The sequence below is a fragment of the Rhincodon typus genome, chromosome 4, assembly GCF_021869965.1.
Source record: "Rhincodon typus isolate 14 chromosome 4, sRhiTyp1.1, whole genome shotgun sequence".
In the NCBI taxonomy this organism is placed as follows: domain Eukaryota; kingdom Metazoa; phylum Chordata; class Chondrichthyes; order Orectolobiformes; family Rhincodontidae; genus Rhincodon; species Rhincodon typus.
In genome coordinates this window covers 119,722,339-119,734,239 of record NC_063335.1, presented here as the reverse complement: position 1 = coordinate 119,734,239, position 11,901 = coordinate 119,722,339, and the positions used below count along the sequence as shown (strand labels likewise).

Below are 11,901 nucleotides of genomic sequence, written 5' to 3'. Positions count from 1 at the left end.
GAAGGGTCTAGGCCCGAAACGTCAGCCTCTCTGCTCCTATGATGCTGCTTGGCCTGCTGTGTTCATCCAGCCCTGCACCTTGTTGTCTTGGATTCTCCAGCATCTGCAGTTCCTACTATCTCTGATATATTTAGAGTTCATTGTTTTGTTGCATTTGCAGACTTTTTAAAAACGGACTTTTTTTTTGACTGCAGAAAAAGTCTTTGGAGTCCATCAACTCCAGGCTCCAGCTGGTTATGAAAAGTGGCAAATATGTGCTGGGCTACAAACAGACTTTGAAAATGATTCGTCAAGGCAAAGCCAAGCTAGTTATCCTTGCCAACAATTGTCCAGCATTGAGGTAAGGAGAGATTTTTGTAAAATGAACTGCAAAATACAGCTTGAACTTGCTGTATTTCTCCAACTGGAAAAAGATTAAATATATATTTTCTACTTAAATCTGTAGTCCAACTTGAGAGGCCATAATGTTCTTTGCTAATATTGCCGTAGTTATTTTGTTATGCAATGTGTATAAATATCACTTAGGTCAATTTTTGCATAGGTTTTTACCTATTTGTCACCCTGAAAATTCAGGAAATTGAATATTAATCAGGCTGAACCCATTCGTAGCGCAACAGAAAAATTACAGCATTTAAAAGGAATCTAGATGGATATGTGGATAGGAAGGGTTTAGAGGGATATGAGCCACATGCTGGCAAATGGGACTAGATCAGATTGGGGTGTCTGATCAGTGCAGACAAATTGAACCAAAGGGCTTGTTTCTCTGCTGTATGAATCTATAATACACTTTTGGTTGTAACTAATCACAGAATGGTTGCAGCACAGAATGAGACCAGTCAGCTTGTCCTTGCCTGCTGTCTGCAAGACTATCTTCCATGCATGTCTGTAAGAAAATTGAAAGATGATTTTCATAGAAGTTCTCAACATCAGGGCTCTGTACAGGATGGAAGTGGCTTCCAGTGGCAACGGGGTCAATTACTAGAGGAACTGATCTTCACATTAGAACAAAAACGAGTAGCAACCTGAAGTTTTTTATATTATATCAGAAATGGGTGGAATTTGGGATTTGTGTCAAGCTTAGCACGCAAATTCTCCGGAGGTCCAGGCTACGGCTCCCAAGTGAATGAGTCCAAATTCCACCACAGCAGCTAGACGACTTGGATCCACTAGTCTACAAATGAAAAATCATCTCAATCATGAAACCCTGTAACCCTTCCTATTCACTGAATCCCCAAGGAAGAAAATCTACTGTCCTTGCCTCATCTCACGGCCCCAGGTATATATTTGCCCTGTGAAATGACCTAGCAAGTTATGCACTTGGAGATGGTATGGGGCAGTTAGGAACAGGTGGTAAATTCTGACCTTAACAGCAATATTTTAATCCCAAGAGTGAAGTTTTTAAGCTCAGGTTTTGTGCTTTTCTTTTGTGACTTGTAACCATTGAGTATACTTAGTGTACTAGTTGACAATGGCTGCTTAAGCCACAATCGGTTTTAACATGTTACTTACAGTACCTAGTTAGTGTTAAACTTAGTCTATGTTTGCATAAGATTGTCTTTGATAGTGTTAAGGCTTCAAATTGATCCATTTGTGTTCTTCATAACCTCTTCGCTGACTGGAGGATCACATTGATACAATTAGGCCATCGTGGTAATGGTCAGGTTTCCTTATTTCATTCATAAACTGAATTACAAGTCACCAGATGAATGTCCTTAGTAATGTAAAACCTTTTTTTTTGTCCCGATGCTCATGTCCATGTTTGGAGAGCCCTGTTTTGCATTGGACCAGTTGGCTGTTGTCATAGTTGGTCTTGACTTAATTAAAATGCAAGATTGTAATGATACTGTTTTAATGGTGAATTGTATTTATTTCAGGAAGTCGGAGATTGAGTATTATGCTATGTTAGCCAAGACTGGAGTGCACCATTACAGTGGCAATAACATTGAACTAGGTACAGCTTGTGGTAAATACTACAGAGTGTGTACACTGGCTATCATTGATCCTGGTAAGTTCTTCTGAAAGTATACCACTTCTGGGTGTGAGCCACTGCCAAAGTGCATTGAGAGTAAAGCATGTTGAATTTTTGTTATTGTAGTAAGAGAAACATGGTACAATGTACCTCTCATTATGTTTGTGCTTTAATTGTTAGTGGAAGTGGCAATGGGGTTTGAATGTTGATTGCTATATATTGTGTATCTGCAGTGTGAGAGTGAGTGGTACAGCAACTTGTATTCTTAGCCGCTAATAATACTTAAGTATCTACAATAATTTACTTCTAGTGCGAATATTCTCGCTGTCTTGATTTTTGTCTCCAATCAAGTCAGGCTAGACATTCGCTAGATTAATGCTGTGCTTATTGTCCACAAGCCTATTTCATCAAGTCTTGTGGTAATATTTGCCAGCGACAGCTTTTACATTCTGTAACGTTCCTGTCGTGTCTCAGCTGTGGCAGTGTTTTGTTCTGAGCGGTATGCGATAGCACATTTTAAATTGTAACTAGAGTGTATAGTAATTTACATCATTGACATTGCTTTGAGTGGTTGCTTTGATTTGGCCATGATACCTGCAAATGCCTGTTTGTCATGGTTTCTGTGGCTGAGATTGTGAATCTTCAGCTCTTAGAAGAGCACCCTTTTCCATTCTTGTGCTTGGTAAAATACAAGAAGTACTTGTACGCCCGTACTCTTGCAGGGCTGATGTGCATTTCATAGGTACAAGTATTTTGAGACACATTGTGGGTGAAGCTGGAGAGATGGTCTCTGTTGGTTCAAAAAAAATTCTGTCGCCACATCCTTGAAAGCGGTTAGGGATAGACAATAAATGCTGACTGTCGGCCACACTCTCCTACCAGTTGTATCCCGATGATGGCTGGAAATTCTTGAAATTCTTCATAACTAACTTTGCTGTGTCCATATTTAGAGACTAATATTTGCTACCTTTGATTAATGGAATATACCCTTAGATCCATCTACTCTTATTTTGCATAATTCCTAGTAACATATTGTTTGCATTAAACTTAATCGGCCTTGTGTCCAGACCTAGTACACCAGCATATGTCTCCTTGAAATTTATCATTTGATTTCTTACTTCACAATCCTGCCAAGTATTGTCATTTGTTCATTTTGAATTTGTGCCCTGCACATCCAAGTTTGTCATTAATTTAGTCATTAATCAAATAAAAGCAGTGTCCTATTACCAACCCTACTACATACCTTCCTCAAATCCATAAAGCAATTCAGTTCCCCTTCCTCAGAGATGGTAAGAACTGCCGATGCTGGAGTCAGAGATAACAGTGTGGAGCTGGAGGAACTCAGCAGGCCAGGCAGCATTAGAGGAGCAGGAAAATTTGACATTTTTGATCGGGACCCTTCTGCATTGTCTGAAGAAGGGTCCCGACCCGAAACGTCAACTTCCCTGCTCCTCTGATGCTGCCTGGCCTGCTGTGTTCCTCCAGCTCCACACTTACCACTTCCCCTTCTTATCGATTTTTGTTTCCATATTGGCAGCATTTCTTTTTACACCCTGTGGTTGAACGTTGCCGATAAGCTTTTATTCAACTGTCACATAACATGCCTATGAAAATGTGTAAAGGTTGACTTCATTCAGCTGACTCTCTGAAAGATAACAGTATAGTCCTCCATAATTATGCAGTGAAATTTGCTTTGACTAAACTGAATTAACTTTTCTTTTCAGGTGATTCTGACATCATCAGGAGCATGCCAGAACAAATCAGTGAGAAGTAAACTTGGCTTCAACTCTGAAATGTTTTACAAATAAAGTTATTCTGTTAAAAAGCCACTTGCTTTTGTTTTTAATTTAAATGCCCAGCATAACACTTTGGATGTTAACAAGTTAATTTATCTATTTGGACATGTAATCATGTTTTTCTGTAATGTAAAAGTTGTATAGAACATTTCAGTTGGGGATTGATCTGCTTTAATGGTAACTTGAATGGTAAACAGTGGGCCTTATTATAAAGTGAGTTGATTTAAGAGTAAAATCAGGAAACAGTTGATATAATGATGGAAATCTGGAACAACTACATTCCCCTATACTGAATTTCCAATTGATTCAGGTATTTTAGAGATTGTGATTGGGTGACAGTAAAAGGGAGTATAGTCTTGAGGTCCAAATCAACAGGAATCCGACAGAATGCCCTTGGAAATTGTTCCTACAATGGGGATGGACAATAAATGTTGTCTTAACCAGTTGCCCCATCCGATGAGCAAATTTTTAAGTCTGGGAGGATTTAAAGCTGTTCCTAAGAATCATGTTTGGTACTGTACTTAACTTTGTTTTAAAAAAAAGGTTTAGTTGCTAATGTTGCACGACAGGTTTTTGTTTCCGTTTCAACAGTGGTCAAGTTTTCTTGATGCATTGCATTGAGGGAAGTTTAAGATTTAAACTGTAACTAGCATAAACATTGAGTAATTGCTATAATCTGTCAGTGTGTTTGCCCTAACATCAATCATTGCCCAGCTAAATGTGTATTGTGTTAAAACTGGCAAGAATTGTTAGTAGCAACAGTAGGTTTAATATTTGCAGCATGGGTGACTGATCTTGATCATGAATTTGCATTTGGCAGAGGTTGGAAATGTTTGTTATATCTTGCTGACTAAAATTGGGTTCATTCAGTTCCATTTAGTACTGTATTTACACAAATTCCTATCCCCTTAACCATATATTTGCAGAATTCCTGTAGATCTGGTATATTTTTCAATTATACAAGCTTGCTCACCACCTTTGAAACTGACTTTAGTGATGAGGATTTGAAGTGTGATGCAGCTTTTTGGACAAGTTGCTGCCAATCTGAGTGATTGGTACCATGCTCCTGCCAGCATTTAGGTCAGTGCTGCTGCATTTCAAGGAGAGATTGAGTGTCTGAAGTTTTCGTTGATTTTGGAACATTGGCCATTTGATTGTTGTGAAAATAAGACAGGAAGACAACTTTCAGGCTTGGTGGTCCTGATTTCTGAAAGGACCACTAGTGTTTGTACAGGGTCCCATAGATCAGGAGGTGATGTTGAAGGCACTGCTAATGAAATTTATCTGCTGAATCACAGTCTAGGTCTCCCTGTAGTGCAGGAATGTGGTAGTGACAATACTAGATGACTATTTTTAAGACTGCTGTTGGTTTAAGGAGGCCTTTGTAGAAGAGGTGACTGCCATGGTATGGTAGTGCATTTGGACTTTGAAAGTTTTGGCTGACCAGGTTGAAATGAGTTTTATTTTGCAGCATTTAAGGTCCAGCTGAGTATTTGATTGGTACTTAATTGTGGTATGTTACTTGTTTTTTGCCTCACGGTGATTCTGGATGTGAGAATAAATTGTTTGGAGATTGTACTACTGAGCTAACTGACATCTTGTACATATGACCATATAAATTAGGAGTTGGAGTAGGCTAGTCAGCCTGTTGCACCTGTTAAATCTTTCACTAAGATTTTTATTCAGTTTACTAGCCTGCATCATACTCTGGAGTAGTGAATTCCACAGATTCACAACTATTTGAGTGAAGTAATTGCTCCTTGTTTCTTAAATCTGCCACCCCTAGCCTAAAACTATTGAAGAACCTCTTGTTCTTTGTCTGCTGAGCCTCTGTTGCACTCCCACTGTGGCAAATATATCTTCTTATCTAAGGAGGAATATACATGTGCTTGATACTTAATGCAAGATCTCACTAAAGCTTTATATATCTGCAGCAAGACATCTTTACTCCTGTGAGCTCATTCCTTTGCTGTGAAGACCAACATATCATTTGCTTGCCGCTCCCGAATACTAAAATTTAGTAACTCTTGGAAAGAAACACTCAGGTCTGTTTGGATACTTGCACTTCCCCCACACTCACCATTTAATACAAATGCTTTTTTCTACCAAAGTAAGTGAGAAGTTATTTATATTACATTCCATCTGCCGTACACCAGGCCAATCAATGAGCTTGTCCAATACCTGTTGAAATCTTCCTCACTATTTGTGTTTCCCCACCCAGTTTGGTGTTATCAACAAATCTGGTAATATTTTAATTGGTTCCCATGGTCCAAAGCATTTATATAGATTGTGAACATCTAAGGTGCAAACAAGTATGTCCACTAGTGAAAGTTAGTTTATTCCTGCTATTTGTCTATCAATCATAACTCAATCCATACTCTTGTATATCCCCATTCCTATGCACTCTAATTTTATTTGGTAGCCTACTGTGTCAGACTACATCAATAGCCTTCTGAAAATGCAAATTAACAAATCCATTACTTCTCCTTTGACTATGTCAAAGTAATATCCTCAAAAAAAACTCTTAGAATCTGTCAAACATGATTTTCATTAAATCCATGTCTGTCCAATTTTAGAATTCTTTTCTAAGAGTTCACAGTTATCATATGCTTTTTAATAAATTCTGGCTTTTTTCCCTCCTGACATCAAACCAAAAGGTCTATTGTCCATTCTTCCTCTGTCCCTTCTTAAAATAATGGGGGTTATAGCTGCTATTTTCTATGTGGAGGAAACTTTTGATAATCTGGAGTTTAGAAAGATAGCCATCCATGTAAACACAGTCTCTAGCCATTCAAAACTCATCCAGCCTGGGGATTTATCAAGATTTTCAAATACTGTGTCTTTACTAATGCTAACTTATTTTTGTTCTTCAAGGGTTGCTTGGTCATTTCTTGTTTCCGTGTCTTCTATATCATGTTTCTTGCGATAGATGTAAAGTAACTTTAGTTTTCCTGTTATAGAGGTGTATGGCATGGAAGTAGACCCTTCGGTTCATCTCCTTGGAGCCCACATTTGTCCCAGCTAATCTGTTCGTTCACATACTGAATGAAGATTTTACAATCCATCTTTATCTCCTTTGCTGGTTTGCACTTGTATTTTGTTTACCTTTAATCAGATTCTTGGTCCTCCTTTGTCTGATTCTAAATTGCTCCCCGTCTTCCAGTTTACCACTTTTTCTGCTATTATCTACTTCCTTTTATCTAATGCAATATTGAACTTCCATTAACTATGGTTGGTTTATCTTTTCCTTTTGGTGTTTGTGCCCTGTCCCATTACACAGTGCTAAATCTAAATTAACCTGATCCCTAAACAAAGAACTGAAGAACTGTGAATGCTGGAAATCAGAAACAAAAACAGAAATTGCTGGCAAAACTCACTGGACCTGAAACATTAACTCTGCTTTCTCACCATAAATGCCAGACCTGCTCAGTTCTTACAGCAATTCCTGTTTTTGTAACCTGATGCCTAGTTGGCTGCTCAGTATACTGCTTCAGAAACCCTTTTCATACACAATCCAGGAATTCATCTAATTAGTCCCACAATTTGGTATCTTAAACAATTCCCTCCATTGTTTGCTGCCACTTGTTTTTGAGCTCACTTAAACTGAATCTACATCTAATTGTCATTCTATATGCAATGATATTAGAATTATAGTATAATTTAGATAGAAGTTGGTTATTTGGAGCCCTTCATTCAAAATGTTTTGGAAACATTGAAAATTTAAATGGTAGAAATCACATTTTGAAGGTGCTACTCTGTCTTAGATTTATTGTAACTGATTCATTCTGTGTTGCTGTTTTTATCTTAAATGGGCAGAAGAAATATAGAAAGTATTTCAAAATGATCTGTTGGCAAGGTTTCTTCGTGGGGCTAATAAAAGGTGAGAAATGGAAAAACACAAACTTACACATTTGGTTAACTCCTGTTTTTATTTGTTTTAACATTCAACTAGTGGGAAGGACGATTAAAAGAATAGCTTTCTGCAGCAAAACACAAACAGTCCTGAATTATTTTTGCAACAATCCTAGCAATATCCATTAAGTATGCATGTTTCAATGATGCTGAGCTATAATAGCAGTCTTTTAAAAAAAACTTTAAAATTCTCGAGATTAGATCATTATCTGTGAAGTGGAAGTGAGTCGTATATATTTCTGATCAAACATTGCTAGAGTTGCATGTTTTTATTAGTTAAAATATATAACTGCCAACTTACCAACACATGGTAAAAAGGTCTTAGTTTGTTTCAGAAGGGGATGAGGCACTAATCATTTTCCCAATGCCAGTTTTGTGTAAATACCATACCATCCATAAAATATACAAAATGACAGTGTCTAATTACCTGATCAGGAAACTCAACACCATGCATCAAACTAAAGTCTTCATTTATAGAAATTAAAGAAAAATGTGTATTTCACTCCTGTTACTTGGCTTTGAAAGAGTTCTCCACAGTCTTCAGCCTGTTCATCACTTCTTCCAGTGGTTCTAGTTAAGGAATTCCAAGTTAAAATACTGGCAATTGCTGTTTAATTTTATATACAATGATCATGTGTAGTGTACTGGTATAAGTTGTTTCAGTAACTTTTTAAAATCAACTTGTTCAGCGATGCTATTACACACCTCTGGGCTTCAACAATCTTAGGATCAAAGCACTGAATTTCTACAGTTGGGGGCATGTTTTGTGTCTTGTAGTCAAGAGAGGGCAATTAAAGGTTAATGTTATTGATTTGACTGTAAATTCATACAGTTTCCCCAACATAGAAACGTACAATTTAGAAGGTTATTGCAGCTGTATAGGTTCATGGTGCGGTCACGCTTGGAATACTGTGTACAGTTTCCTTATTTGAGGAAGGATGTACTGGCATTGGAGGGAGTGCAGAGGAGGTTAACTAGGTTGATTCTGGAATTGAGAGGGTGAGCTTGTGAGTAGACTGAGATTACACTCATTGGAATTTAGAAAAACGAGGGGTGGATCTTATAGAAATATATAAAATAGTGAAGGAAATAGATAAGCTAGAAGCTGGGCAGTTGTTTACACTGATGGGTGAAACCAGAACCGGGGGCATAGCCTCAAAATAAAGGGGAGCAGATTTAGGACTGAATTGAGGAACTTCTTCGCCCAAAGGTTGTGCATCTGTGGAATTCCCTGCCCAGCGAAACAGTTGAGGCTACCTCGTTGAAAGTTTAAGATTTTTGAACAGTAAAGAATTAGGGGTTATGGTGAGCGGGCGGGCAAGTGAAGCTGAGTCCATGAAAAGATCAGTCATGATCTTGAATTGGTGGAGCAGGCTTGATGGGCCAGATGGCCCACTCCTGCTCCTATTGTGTTCTTATTAGGAGGAAAAATAGGCATTTGATCCCTTAAGCCTGCTGTCCTGTTCAATGAGATCTACACCCCCAATAACCTTTGATCCTCTTGGAACACAAAAGTCTATATTGTCAATAAAAGCAAAATAATGCAGATTTGGAAATCTGAAACAAGGACAGACCATGCTGATGAAACTCAAGTCTGGCAGCATCTGTGCAGAGAGAAACAGTTAGTTACAAGTCTACTATGACTTCTCTTCAAGTCTATATCCTTCCTCTTTAAAATCATTTAATGACCCCGCCTCGTGAGACAGCATTCCAAAGTCTCAATCATGATCACAGCAGACATTACGTGTTTAATAAATCAATTGAGCTAGGTCACATAGACCCTTTGCTGTAAAAGATACAATTCATCAATGAAATTAGTTAACTACTTTTGATTTCTGTTTCTCTATTTGAAGGGTCTGGAGCTAGTTACTAGAAACAACAAGATTTGATTGGTCAAATCAGCTTCCATTAATTTATAATACTGCCTACGATTCCTCCAGAAACCTTTGCGTATTATCTCACCACCACCTCTCTCAACTCTCTCCATTGTGGCTTGAATTCTTTCCACTCAAATGTTGGGACTGCTACAAGCAGCCATTGGTCTGGAGACAAACTTGGTTGCCTTGCCTCTCCCCAATTATCTAACGCTGAACAGGACTCGATAGGCTTCTTCTGTACTGTATGATTTTAGGGTAGCTATCCTGAAATGAACTGATGTCAATCTCCGTAACATCACAACTTCATTCTTGCCTCAACTCATCTGTGAAATCCTCATCCATCCCTTTTGTTATCACTAGGCTTAACTTTTCCGATGATCGCTGGCTCTACTCTCATTCTACCTTTCGCAAATTTGAGGTTGACCTAAGTTGTGTCAAGTTCAGTTCATTCAATCACCATGCATTTGTTAACCTACATTGGCCCCTGTTTAATCAACACCTTAATTTTTAAATCCTATCCATGTTTTCAAATTCACCATGATCTTGCCTCTCTGCTACACCTAACCTCCTTTAACTCTACAACCATTCCATATCTGCCCTTTGCAATCCTGGTCTTTTGACCATCCCTGATCCATGCACTAGGGTGCAAGCCTTTTTTTGTTTGAACTCAAGTCTTTGGGGCAGCATGTTAGTTCAGTAGTTGCACTGGTGCCTCAAAGCGCTAGGGACCCAAATTGGGGCGACTGTCTGTGTTGATTTTTGCACATTCTTCCTTGTCTGCATGGGCTCCCTCTTGGTGTTCCGGTTTCCTCCCACAGTCCAAAGATGTGCAAGTTGGGTGGATTAGCCACGGGAAATGCAGGGCTACGGGGATAGAGTGGGTTTAAGTGGGATATCCATCAGAGATTTGGTGTGGACTCTGCTTCTGCACTGTAGAAATTCTGAGTGAGACTTGAACCTAGAACCTTCTGATTTGGGCAAGAGTGCAGCCAGTTATGGCTGTAATATAAATGTGTCTCCCTCCTTTTCGTTTTTTGATAGACTGGTATACAACATTCCCAGTGCCTGTGGCCACCAAAATATTGAGAACTATTTGAAGTGAATCTGCACGTGTACTTACGGACGCTCAGAGTAAATTTAGGTCATTATTTTGCATTGCGAAGAAAATTAAAATAAAAAAACAGTGCTACTGCACAGTACATTGAAAGGATATATTTTTGGGTTAATGTCCGTATTTCTTCATTAGCTTGAATCTGGAATGACACAATTGCTTCACATTTGCATTGATCGCTAAGTGATGGAGTTCCTGTAAATAATTTAAATACATATTAGTTTCATTCCTATTGTGTAGAAGTTCATGCTGGGCAAGTCTGATTCCAAAGTGAGGCCTGGCTTGATAGACCATAAATTTTGTTTTTGCAAACTGCAGTGATCAATTATGACATAGTCACACGAGACTGCTATTGTACTTTTAAGAAAGTTTATTACACGAAAGGAAGGAAAAAGATGAATATTAGAACTATTTGAAAAGGATTTATAAGCATCAGCAATTAAGATTTAACTCTTTTACACTCAACAGCAACCTTACAGATACTCGAACCTCAGTAAAAATTGAAAGAACTGCCGATGCTATAAATCAGGAACAAAAACAGAAGTTGCTGGAAAAGCTCAGCAGGTCTAGTAGCATCTGTGAAGTTAATGTTTCGGGTCACCAAAACGTTAACTCTGATTTTTTTTTTTTTTCTTCACAGATGCTGCCAGACCTGATGAGCTTTTCCAGCAACTTCTGTTTCAGTTTATGACTTGAACCTCAGTGTTTGATTGTCCAGTTTCCACTTTAAAGTTCCTTGTCAGTTGGCACACCTCCATTTCGTTTATATCAAACAAACTTCTGCATTAGCTCGATGATATCTTGTTTAGTTAACGTCTATTGATAAGACCGTTAAACAAACTGCTAAAACAATTGACCTACTCCTTAATATGTATTCCTTAAACATATGCATTCAGCATCCTTGTAGGATGTTGTCCTCTCAGATGCTTTAAAGCCATCTATTTCTGGATCGTCTCTCACTAACTTCTCAGCCACTCGGAGCTTTTCTTCTGGCCTGCCTGTGTTGGTGACTGCTAAACTGCACTGCCATTGGTACGGGCCTTTTCTGACCTGCTTCTCTTCTGTACACGCAGCGGCCCTTTTATTTTTGTAAAAGGTTACTTGTTTCTGTCTCTATCTCCCTGCATCATAGGTCACCTTGTTGCTAGGCAACAGCCTTTTTTAAAAAATCTTCAACTTTTTTAAAGCACTGAACTATTCCTCTTGAGGACTTTTTTAAAGCATGTAAACAAATTT

At 38.4% G+C, this 11,901-nt stretch overlaps 2 protein-coding genes and 1 non-coding gene across 3 annotated transcripts in view; 2 read left to right on the top strand and 1 right to left on the bottom strand.

The window, feature by feature from the left end:
• The first annotated feature begins 159 nt into the window (after window positions 1-159).
• rpl30 (ribosomal protein L30) lies at window positions 160-3,798 on the top strand. Its single transcript, XM_048596338.1, has 3 exons — window positions 160-340; window positions 1,875-2,005; window positions 3,694-3,798. The coding sequence occupies exons 1-3, from the start codon at window positions 237-239 to the stop codon at window positions 3,741-3,743; spliced, it is 285 nt and encodes a 94-aa protein (XP_048452295.1). The 5' UTR covers window positions 160-236; the 3' UTR covers window positions 3,744-3,798.
• LOC125483046 lies at window positions 2,279-2,410 on the top strand. The gene has a single exon (XR_007262043.1). It is a non-coding gene; the product is annotated as a small nucleolar RNA SNORA72 (small nucleolar RNA).
• A 3,926-nt stretch (window positions 3,799-7,724) lies between the features above and the next one.
• LOC109915015 (matrilin-2-like) overlaps window positions 7,725-11,901 on the bottom strand; it is a 28,619-nt gene continuing 24,442 nt past the window's right edge. Inside the window, exons 8-9 of the mRNA XM_048596225.1 lie at window positions 10,768-10,860; window positions 7,725-8,241 (exon numbers count right to left, since the gene is read on the bottom strand). Of these exons, the coding sequence (XP_048452182.1) occupies window positions 8,186-8,241; window positions 10,768-10,860 (149 nt within the window). The 3' untranslated portion in view covers window positions 7,725-8,185. The remainder of the gene's footprint in view (window positions 8,242-10,767; window positions 10,861-11,901) is intronic.

What these genes read in the sequence shown, in the direction of transcription:
- rpl30 (XM_048596338.1), top strand. Translation starts at nt 237, where the DNA reads ATGAAAAGTGGCAAATATGTGCTGGGCTACAAACAGACTTTGAAAATG. An exon ending in AACAATTGTCCAGCATTGAG is followed by an intron (nt 341 to 1,874) that starts GTAAGGAGAGAT and finishes TATTTATTTCAG; the next exon opens with GAAGTCGGAGATTGAGTATT. An exon ending in ACTGGCTATCATTGATCCTG is followed by an intron (nt 2,006 to 3,693) that starts GTAAGTTCTTCT and finishes TTTTCTTTTCAG; the next exon opens with GTGATTCTGACATCATCAGG.